The sequence below is a fragment of the Anabrus simplex genome, chromosome 6 (genome assembly GCF_040414725.1).
Source record: "Anabrus simplex isolate iqAnaSimp1 chromosome 6, ASM4041472v1, whole genome shotgun sequence".
NCBI lineage: Eukaryota > Metazoa > Arthropoda > Insecta > Orthoptera > Tettigoniidae > Anabrus > Anabrus simplex.
The window spans coordinates 249,825,145-249,837,404 of NC_090270.1; the positions used below are offsets into that span (position 1 = coordinate 249,825,145).

General features: G+C 40.0%; 1 protein-coding gene across 1 annotated transcript in view; it reads left to right on the forward strand.

Moving 5' to 3' along the window:
- Nucleotides 1-1,861: 1,861 nt before the first annotated feature.
- The window catches only part of Sys1 (Sys1 golgi trafficking protein), a 31,026-nt gene continuing 20,627 nt past the window's right edge, over nt 1,862-12,260 (forward strand). Inside the window, exons 1-2 of the mRNA XM_067150359.2 lie at nt 1,862-2,288; nt 6,779-6,846. Coding sequence (XP_067006460.1) covers nt 2,118-2,288; nt 6,779-6,846 — 239 coding nt within the window. The 5' untranslated portion in view covers nt 1,862-2,117. The remainder of the gene's footprint in view (nt 2,289-6,778; nt 6,847-12,260) is intronic.

Sequence of the window (12,260 nt, forward strand, 5' to 3'; positions counted from 1 at the left end):
AAAGGAAATTTCCTATTAAATCCATCCAGTATAAAGGCCGTAACAGGATTCAGGTAAACTTTCACTCTCCTCATCATGCTAATGACTTTCTGCAGAATAAGTTCCTTGAGACACAAAAGTTGCATGCCTTTATTCCTCACTCAAATATCTTCCGCGTAGGCATTATACGCGGTGTTGAGAAAGATCTAACTGAATCCGATATTCTTACTTTACTTCAGAGTGACGTCAAAGTTCATTCTGTTCATCGCCTACGCCGTAAATCCCTCCAAGATGGTCAGACAGTATATCTACCTACTGGCTCCATCAAGATTGTTTTTTGCTCCAAAACGTTGCCCAAATATGTTTCAATCTATCATGTAATGTTAGAAGTCACTCCCTTTATATTTTACCCCATTATTTGTTCCAAATGCCAGCGTTATGGACACACCCTCCGCAATTGCCAGTCCACTAACTTTCGCTGTCGCAACTGTGGTATGAACCATTCTACCTCTGACTGCCTTGCTAATGTCAAGTTATGTGTGCATTGCAATCAGGAACACGAAACGGGTTCATCAGACTGTGCTGTTCATCAGAAGCAAGTGGAAATCAAAAAACTTATGTGCACTGATAACATTTCCTTCTCAGAAGCTTCTGCTCGACTATTTCCACCTACTTATTCGGAGTATCATAACGTTCACCAATTTCCTCCCCTACCCTCTCAACATCCTTCTCCATTACCAGACGCCCCTCGCAAACGCAAATTCACACAAGTGGTTGTTAAGGATTTGCCACCTAAACCTTCTCCCGGCTATGATAGAGCTGCATATCTCCAGCTAGTGCAATCCACTACATCCTCGCACCCCTCTCAATCTCTGAGTTCTCAATACCCCATTCAACCCAGTCAGCCCACTCCCTCAACATCGAGCCCGTCAATGCCTCTGCAACCCGCACAGCATCCGCAAACAGGTACTACACTTCCTCAGCGAGAACATGTTCATCAGTGTGTTCTCCACATTCTCATGCAGCTTACTCAACTACTTGGCGATCACCCCACTATCTTACCAGTTCTTAGTCAACTTCGCGAAAGTTTACACCTTATCTTTAATAATGGTAGTACGCATCCTTCCATGGAATGCTAGGAGCCTACAAAATAAACACTATTGATGTTCATATCAACACAATGTCGCCCCTCTTCCTCTTTTGTTTACGATTTCACTGACACTTTACCCTCCCTACATCCCCCATATACGTTGCTCAGATATTTCTTTCCATCTGTCCAAAGTTCTACACTCTCACATATATCCACCCCTCCGTCGTTCCCCTGCCCTCTCCTGTTTGTCCCTTATATGTTGGCCTGGTGTGTATGTATTGTAGAAGTCGCTGAGACGGCCACTCTAGCGTGAAGATTAGTATACCTTGTGTCCCTGTGCTTTTCCTATAACTCCTAGTCTTGTATACGTAATTCCCCACTCTTAATTGTCTAGGTGATACATCTTTTCTTGATCTACTTTCCGCGCTTTGAACCCATTTTGTGAGTCTGCTGTATGGTCTACTTCCCTCAATCTTCAAGTACTTCGTCCTTCGAAAACATTGTCAACTCTATTGGTGTACTACTTTATTGAAAAAGTGTGCGTGTGTCGATTTAGTACAAATAGCATACGGTATAGTGTCTGGGTGAAATAACGAGCCCAAATAACCTTCACGAACAGAACAGAACTGTATTTGACGATACCTAGCGGGCAAGTGCTGTGTGACAGTGACAGTGACAAACAGAGCTGCGCAACACCGCAGTCCGCAGAAGAGCATTTAAAACGAACATCGATTGCAGCATAGTTGTGGAAATTCGACTTGGTTGACTCATGTCGAATTTTGCAATATCGACCACTGTCTATCGACGATAAGTTCTTACGAAAATATGGATAATCTGTGTTCTTGACAGCTGTTGTAAGCTTTAAAGTTTACGTTAATAATTATGAGAGCGTTAGCTGAAATTACGTGAACAAAACGTTTCTGTATTGAAAGACGCATGAGCTGTTTTCTCTTCTTAATGGTTATAATACCTTCCATCTATAAAACTTGCTGCTTGTGTATGGAAACTTACCTTAATCATTCGGCAAGCTGAAGAATTACCCCACAGAATGAAGAAACTAACAGGACAGTTTCGAAATACAACGTGGGATCCGTTGTTAATCATCTGTCAGATCGTTGCCATGCAGTGTGTATTTTATGTCGGACTGGGCTTGTGGATGCTGGTTATGAATGTTTTGGTCGGGTCATCTCGTTCTCTGGACCATCTCTTTAAATATGAGGTTATGATTTGTTCTATCGCTTATTCTTTTACTAGTTAAGCCAAAAGTGTGGAGTGTAATATATTGTGTGGCAAGTTTCTGGTGGTAACCGTGTTTTTCAAACAAGAACTGCTTAATGCATCTGCACAAGTATAAGTTTTGCTATGTTAAGGTTACCTTCATAGGCATAATACAACAACTGGGATCGAGCATTGAAATTCGTAAAGTGAAATGATTTTCCATATACTGTTGACTTTAAACCGATAAGTATATCAGTCTTCCAGACGAGTGTGTTTCAGTTGTTTGCTAGTCACAAGCAAGATCTGTGGTACAGATTTCACTGACCTGAACTGCTGTGTTGTGTAGGAAAGATGTTTAGGCCATTATACAGATCTCTAAAACATGAGACATTGCTGTTCCAGTTAGTGTCCTTTCATTCTGCGTACCGTACTCTTTTTGGAATCTTTCAACTATTTCCTTATTGTCGTACAAAACACAATTTTGAGGCATTAAGTCCGTATATGGGATCTGTGAAGTGGCAGTGAGAAAACAAACCTTCTACACAGGCATTGTTATAAATGTTATAGATGACTGGTCCAACTAGGAGTCACCACAAAAGGAATAGAGCGGGGGCAGGAACGTGACATGTTGATGCTACACACTTTGCTTTTGGTGGTGGTGGTGGCGATTACTGTTTTAAGAGGAAGTACAACTGGGTAACCATCCTCTATTAACACTAGGCCTAAATCAGAGGGAAATATAGAAGGGGCCCGACACTTCAAAAACTGAAGGTATCGGCCTCAGAAAGACGAGGGCCATGAGGGGTGTGAAAATTAAAAGACTTGCTAGGCTTCGATACCTAAGGAACCTTATTGTACTTTACTGTAGGAATGTATATGTTCATGAAGTATGTACGTACTCCTTTACTATAGGAAAATGAACACAGCAAAAGTTGTTCTGATAGACTGCATATCCATGGCTGGGGGCACTACCAATCTTAAGTGGGGATAATAGATTGGAAAGGGTGTTGTGGGGTATGAGGTATTGTTCGCGCACCTTCGAGAGAGATAGATATATATACACTGTAGTAAGAATTGGTGATGTGCCCCTGGCTTCACTCCACCAATTCTAGATGTTTGCTGCGCTGGTTTGGGCATGTGTTGCATGCAGAAGACAATGCATTGGCAAAGTCAAGAGTATACATTGGAAGTCACTGGAAAGAGCCCAATGAGACGACCAAGACAGCGATGGACCGATACAGTGCACAACGACCTGAAAGCTGTAAGACTACATCCAGACATAGCCTGAGACTGAATTAGATGGAGAAAACGAATCCACACAGCGGACCCTGCCACTAGGCAGGATAAACGCTAAAGAAGAAGAATTGTGGATTTTTTTCCCCAAGTTTAATATGACCTTTCCCTTCGCTCTTTCCCCGTGTCATCACCATTGTCTTGTTCTTTTCCTCACTGATCTTCATTCCACATTCTTCAATCTAGCAGTTTTTGATCATCTTTGTCATCTTTCCCCCAAATCACAATAAATCAGCAAATAACATCGGGTTCAATTGTCTTACACTGTACGCTGCTTTTGTTGGTCTCATATCATCCATTACTGATATGGACAGAAAGGGTGACAGAACACTTGTTTGTCTCGGTCCACTTTTAATCTTAAACCTTCTTCTTTTGCCCACTTGTGTTTTCAAGAAGCTGTAGCATTTATTATTTAAATACATTGACTTGTTCATTTCCAAAACTTTTCCCATGGGGACACTATCATAGACCTTTTCTATGTCAATGAATGTTACCACCATGCCCTTTTCATACCCCATTGTTTTCCATTGTTTTGTCATATGATGAAAATGGGCTCTATCATTGAATCCAAAGTGCTCTTCTTGAAGTTGATTTCCAGTTTTTTTCTTTATCCTCCTTTCTGATCCTTTCTATTTTCTGGAACATAGAAATTATGTCTAGCTGTTGTTACATCCTTTCCTGTCGCCTTTCTTGAAAATCAGTTTTTTCTGGAACCTGTTTCTCTTTCCTTACCCATCCAATATGTCCATTGCAAAACAACTATTTCAACTTCATTATGATTTCTTCTGTCAATTCTTCTCCTGTTGTTTGATTCTTGTCAGTTCCTACGTAGTAGCTTCTGGAAATATCCTTCCCATGTGTTCATTATTTCTTCTGATTTTGTTTTTACTCCATCTTCATCTTTCATACATATGTGTTCACATTGTCCCTTTCCTTGTTTCTTAGGATTCATTACAGTAGTTTCTTTCCACTTTGTCATCCATTAGTCTCTGTGTGAACCATGTGCAATTCTTCTGTTCCTCTTCTTCCACAACTTTCCTTTTTCAGTGCTATTGCTATTCTATTTTTAGGTTCAGGTCCTCCACTGTAGAACAGCCTGTATCCATCTCCAAGTTTCACGTCTCCCTTACCTTTCCTCTTTGTCTCGCTTATTCTCAGAATGGTTATGTCTTTCTCGTTCATGAAGTTTTCTGTTGGTTTTTTTCCCCCCCTGTTATATCATTCACTGTCATGATGTAGCCAATTTTAATGTGGTTTGGTGCTGGTCATGCCCACTTCACAGCTTCCCCAGCACCCAAAGAACTACAAGTCATATGCAGAGGATATCCTAAACTTTTTTGAGGCAACATATTTATTTTCATCATTTATATTTGTGTTATTAACAAATTCCAAAAACATTTTGAAGATACAGTAGCATGTAGAGTGCTGTCAAACAAATAGTATCTTCGAATGAGCTACCAGCATCATCTTCTCAGATGTCCTGGTGAACACAGAGTCCTTATCCTTCAATTTTTGGGACATTGACAAGTTTAGTATGTGCCTGAAGACTGATGCGTAACTGGGCCTTCTCCAAACCATTTCATGGGGACCTTAGGAAGAAAAGACGTACAACTATAAGAACAGACCTCTCATAGAGTGCAATTCTAGATTGTTGCTGTCTTGCATACTGGAGATGCATTGTTGTGTAGTGTGGCTCAAGTTGTAGAAAGTTTTTATGGGAGCATATTGGATCCCACAGACTTTCATCTGATAGTCCTTTCACAAACATTACGTTCCTCACTATTGCAAGGCAGTTCTGACTTTAGACACAGGGGTTTCATAAGAGTTGGTTAATGATGAAATTGTCATCTCTGACCAATGAAGTCTTCCTACAACTTGATGTAGGTATTTGTAGTTATCATTTTCATATTTGTCCTTGTCTCCTCTTCCTGTTGCTCCTTCTTCCCACTCTGACTTGTCTATCTTTAGCTTATGATTGTGTTTTTTTTGCATATTCTCATCATTGTATTTATGACTTTTTGTCACCTGTTTATTCACCTCCACTGAGCAAGTGACTGCGCAGTTTGGATCACAGAGCTGTCAGCTTGCATTTGGGAGATAATGGGTTCGAACCCCATTGTCAGCAGCCATGAAGATGGTTTTCGGTGGTTTCCCCAATTTCACACCAGGCAAGTGCTGGGGCTGTACCTTAAGGCCATGGTCACTTCGTTCCCACTCCTATCCCATTGTCTCCATCAGACCTATCTGTGTTGGTGTGACATAAAACACATTGTTAAAAACAATTGATTCCCCTCCATTACTTTCATTATCACCTCGAACACGCATTGGACACTTCCATACACAGCTTCAGGTCCATTAGCCATGTAATGAAAACTGCATCCATCCTCCACTGACACAACTTATCAGCTTTAGGCATGGAAACTGAAGGCCATCAAGATTAGCTTCTTACTACAGCAGCTTATTTACCTTACCAATATCCTGTCATAACACTTGAAAACATTTAAATTGAGAGTTGAGCTGGCCGGAATGTCATAGCATCCAAATGCGTATGGAGTAAGCTATGCTGGCAGGGAAGAAGATAAGTGGGAGTAAATTCAGTAGAGAGTTGACAGAGCGAGTTAGACAGTAAACTCAGCATTTACAGTGAAGTTACCAGCTGGACAGCTTGTTACAGACTGAATTGACACCCCTCAGAAGATTGTGGTGGACAAATCCGTTACACAGGTCGAAACTAATCCTGTTCGTAAGAGCCACAATTTCCTTGCTGAGCTCTAGGCCTACTATTAAACTGATGTAGCTGATGGAAGAATGAAGCATATGAGGGTGGATGTTTTATCATTACTTCTATATTAATGAGTGCAGAAAGTGTTCAAAATAACATAATTACTCTAAAAATCTCTCCCAGATGAAATAAGGGAACAGAGTGGTGTTTAGTTAGAAAATTATATTTTTATTGTGCTAGTCATTCTGTTTACTTGCATCTTATAACTATCTTGGCTAATTCTTTTGAGAGAAAATAACTTGTGTTTTATCTTATATTTCATCCTGTTATCCGATTTCAACAGTTATAAACTTCATAATAGTGTAATATGGAAGTTGGATGATGTTATTTCAACTGATGTTTTGAGTAGAGATATGTTAGATTGCCTCGTCCTACATTGGTTTTGAAATGTCTGTTATATGGTGTTTTTGTTTCAGGAGATCCACGTCCGTGATGCAAACGGAAAACTTGTGATTGCAGCATTTGTTTTGAATGCATTACTTGGGTAAGCTTACAAAAAGATTTGAAAACAAAATAAAAGCCTTTCAAGTCATGCAAATGTACTGTACTTAAGTTTCTGCATATCTTGACTTAGAGTTGAAGTCCAAAAGTGGATTAGTTTGAAGACAGAATTAAATTTGTCTTGAAATTTTATCTTTAGTAGAATTAGAATGATGCAATGGATACTCCATAATACTGCTATACTACTAATGATAGAGGTAGAAATAATAATAATAACAACAACAATTGTAAGACCGTGGCTGCCATGTGCAAACATTTTAATTTTGATGCCATCTGGCTGCTTGCTCATCACTTTCAGTATTCCATTTTACTCTTTGCCTACTAAAATGGCATAGTAAACCAAATCTCTCTAGGGTTGAGTTTTTAATGAACTTCAAGCAAACACCAAGTGTGTCACGAGAGATCTTGTACATGCTAACATCATACAACATGTAGTTTCATTCAAATTGACTTTTTTCCACCCTTCAAAAATCCAACTACTTCTGCCGGCTTTGAACCCCCTATCTTGGGTTCCGGAGGCTGACACTCTATCATTGATCCATAGGAGGAGCTAATAATAATAATAATAATAATAATAATAATAATAATAATAATAATAATAATAATCACATGGCCTCAACTCCAGGTTGCAGGCGTTCTGAAATGGTGCCACCTAGGTTGCATGCATACCAGTTTTGACATTCTATATGTTGCCATCTAATAACAAAGTGAATTCTAGTGGATGGTTCCTTTGATTTTGACTTGACTTATTTCCTCCCTCTGGAGCATAGGGCCTTGGCGAAATTTCTCCACACAGTACGGTTCCTGGCCATTCTCTTCACTTCGCTCCAGGTCTTGTCAACCTTTGCAATTTATTTTTCAATCATCCTCTTCCAGGTCTTCTTTGGCCGACCTCGCTTGCTGGTGCCTTGAGGGTTCCAGTCCAGCACTGCCCTCTCAACAGCTCCATCCGGCTTCCTTAATGTGTGGCCGATCCAGCGCCATTTCCTCTCCTTGATCTGGATGTCAATCGGCTGCTGATTGCTCATGGTCCAAAGATCTTCATTAGAGATTATGTCTGGCCACCTCACATTTGTTATGCGACGCAGACATTTATTTATGAACACCTGTAGCTGGTTATTGATCTGTTTTGTAACTTTCCATGTTTTACAGCCGTATAGAAGAATCGACTTTACATTGCTGTTGAAGAGGCGAAGCTTAGTCTTCCTGGAGATGTTTCTATTCTTCCACATGGGATAGAGCTGGACAAACGCACCATTTGCTTTCCGGATACGGCTTTGAACATCTTCCTCTGCTCCCCCATCCGTTGTAACTGTACTTCCAAGGTAGAGGAAGGATTCAACTCGCTCAATTTCCTTTCCATTTACTGTCAAGCTGGTGATGATATCCGAATTTATCCTCATATCTTTGGTCTTATTTGTGTTGATCATGAGACCTGCACATTCTGCTTCCTTCTGCAACCTACTGAATTTATCTTCTATGTCCGGGTACCGCTGCGCCATAAGGCAAATATCGTCTGCGAAGTCAAGATCTTCAAGCCTGTCTCTCATCCCCCATTGAACACCCCTCTTCCGTCCTCCTATTACCTTCTTCATCACACTGTCTAAGACCAGCAGGAACAGAGTGGGAGAAAGAATACACCCCTATCTCACTCAAGACTTGACGTTTATCTTTTTTGTTAGTTTCCCTTCATGAAGAACCTGACACTCATACCCTTCGTACATCTCTTTCATGATGTTGATAATCTTTGATGGAATTCTGTATTCCTTGAGGGTCTTCCACATAATTCTTTGATTTACAGAATCAAAGGCTTTCTCAAAGTCCACGAATGCCAGGTAGAGGATACTCCGCCATTCCACACTCTGTTCTATGATGATCCGAAGTATATTGATTGATGAGATCAGATGGTTCCTACTACCAAGTTAATATTATCAAGTAGATGCAGAGTGCACCATCAGAGATCTATAACATGCGAACAGTTTTGTCCACCCTTCAAAAAAAAAAGGGCTACCTTGGGTGGTATAGATGAAACCTGTGAACTTTAGATCATCTACCTCAGATCCACTGAGACAGCTGAAGAAAATGAAAATGAACTATATTTACCATTAAAAAGCTACTATAAATAATGTATGGTTGTTTAGGAATTATAGTTGTCAGTGGTACCTACTTAACTCTTAATCTGTTTTCACTAAACATGTTAATGTAAAAGCCACTTTGTTTGGATGGGTAGTTAAATCAATGAATGTATAGCAGAAATTGACACCGTGCTATCCAAAGTTTGTAACTTTATAAGGGAGTCAAAATTATGCAACTCTTACTAGGAATTCCTTTCATGGGAGAGATGTGTTCATTGTGATGTCCAGGAACTCACCAACCCGGCCCCAGAAGTACATTTAATTTCATAACCTAATAAAGAGCAGCACTTGCCATTCTCCATTGCTGAAGTAGCTACTTGCATTCCTATTGGCCAACATAAAATGTGATGTGACGTCATTCCCATCAATGATGGCAATTAGATTATATTACCAACCGCAGCAGAATAAAAGCACTAATAAATAACGTGCTGCTATCGCACCGTCATGAGAACAGTGGCCCCTTTTGGGACACACTCCCTTCGAGAGGATTTTTATCTATGACTGCAGTGCATATTATCTGCATGACAAGAAAAATTGAATTAGTGATTATGTTAATTCCTATAAGTAGACAGGTTGGCAGCCTTGTGGACAGCCTGATGACATTCATCCTTGGAGAAAGAAGCCCACGCTTTCATCGAAGCTGTGAAAAAATTGAGACATTACCTACTACTAGGAAATGGGAAGAAGTCAGACATGATGCCCTCCATGCAATCATATAACTGCTAAGTACTGCAACCAGTGGAACTCCCCATGAATGGATGTTCAATTACCAGAGAAAATCCAGTTATGGACACTCAATCACTTCATGGCATCTGACTCCAGATCTAATACTTTTAATGAAAATATGTCAGGCAATCGAAATATGGGTCATTCATGGAAGGGAGACTACTGTTTCAACTAGAGACTTGGCACCACTGCCTTCTCCAGTAGGTATTTTTGAAGAATGGGGAAAAGATGACATAGGGGTAATAGATGAACAATATTTCCATAGAAGGCCAGAACATCACCCACTTCCCTGTCACATCGCCCAGGACTGAATCTCCAGAATCATCAAAGTCAGAAGAAGAAAGGGGTCCAACTGAATCTTCCACTCCTGACCAGCAACCAAGATAGAGCACAAGAATCCGTCGCTGTCTTGCCTACCTGAAGGAGTATTATTTAGGCGGGGTAGAACAATATACTTGTATTCTGCCGTATGTGTATAATTTCCCTGACATTTCTTGGTTCGATGTTAGTGTTGCCATGAAACTTGTTTATGTACTAGTTGGTTTTGGTAAGTTTAATAAAATCATATAAGCAGGTGAAAATATGGGTTCTCTTACTTTATCTAGTGAGTTACATTTATCTTAAGTAAAAGATAATATTCAAACATCAGTACTATTTATTATATATCACTCATGCGTACGTGTTTTGCCCTATTTTAAGAGCTCTTTGGTGTGTTAACATTATTTGGATGAACACCATAAATAATTCTATATTAACGCAACATACCTAGTGACATCATACAAAATGCTTAGAATAAGAGTGACATGTGCACCAACTACATCATTTTTGTTTCTCCTTGCTATGGATTTATTGAAACCTTCTCTATCTCCATACAAAATATCAATGGCTAATATGTCTTCTAAGCTGGTGAAAATTCCATTCATATCCGTAGCAAATTTATTATATATATATATGTAATGTACCGGGATTGACCGTACATCAAGTATTTCTTAAATAATTTATAAAGTATTTACTTACTTACTTACTTACTTACTTACTTACTTACTCCATGGCTCTAGGGTCCTTTAAGGACTTGGCCTCCTTCACCACAGCTCTCCAGTCGTCCTGGTCTTCAGCACGCCTACGCCACCTCCTGACTCCAACGGTCCTCAGATCAGTGTCCACATCCTCCAGCCATCTCATCCGGGGCCCCCAGGGTGTCCTGTCAGTGCTTTCCTTGGAAGTCTTCCCTCCTCCATCCATTGTACATGCCCCAGCCATCCAATTCGTCTCATTTTGATTGATGTCACCAAGTCCGGCTCCTTATACAATAATCTTATTTCTTCATTTGTTCTGATTCTCCACAAATCTCTCTCCTTTACCGGTCCAAATATCTTCCTCATTACTTTCCTTTCCCACACATTTAATTTCCTCTCTGTGGCCTCAGTCAATACCCATGCCTCACTTCCATACATAAGCACTGGTTTAATTATTGTTTTGTAGAGAGTCAGTTTTAATTTCCTGCTTAAGTTTTTTCTTCTCGGAAGGGGATACAGTGCCCTGTAGGATCTGTTGGCAGCCTTAATTCGATTTACAATATCTGGCTCAACTTTATTTTCTGATGTTATTACTGAGCCAAGATATGTGAAGCTATCTACTGCTTCAAAGGTGTAACCATCCACTTGGAGTTTTTCAGTGTTCCTTCCATTTCTCTCCGTTACCATATATTTAGATTTAGCCTCACTTATCTCCAAGCCCAAAGACCCAGCTGCATCTTTCAGCTCCCTCAAGGCAGTTGTAAGTGCCTCTTTACTTCTAGCAGATATCACCACATCATCTGCATAAGCCAAAATTTGGATCAGTCTATTGTAAATATTACCACCCAGATTAGTAGTTACTGATCTAACAGCTTTCTCCAACACTAGATTAAATAACACTGGTGATAAGGGATCTCCCTGCCTTAGGCCTTCTTCGGTTCTGAAAGATCTTGACAGACTTCCCTGCACTTTTACTTGACTTCTGCTGTTCTCCAGGGTCATCTTAGTCAATTTTATTAACTTCTGTGGAAATTTAAACTCCTTCATTGTTTCCCACAATGTCGATCTCTTAACTTTGTCCATAGGCTTGTTTAAAATCTATAAAAAGATGTCCTATGTCTTTTCCAGAGTCATTCTCGTGGTGAAAAGATGGTCCATCGTTGATCTTCCAGGTCTGAAACCAGCTTTGTACTCCCCTATAATTCTTTCTGCTCTACTATTAACTCTCTTTGTTATGGCTGTAGAGAGGATTTTGCATACAGTAAGGATGTACCTCAATAATTCTTGCATTGCATGCATGACCCCTTCTTATGTATAGGACATATATTTGCTAGTGTGAAGTCCTCCGGCATTGTACCTGTTTCCCTTACCTTTTTTATTATCTCATGTATTTTCTTTACCAACACTTCTCCATATTTTACCATTTCTGCCGTTATGAGGTCATTCCCTGGGGCTTTACTGCTCTTCAATTGTTTTATAATTTCTCTTTCTCCAATCAATGGTGATCCCATATCGTCTTC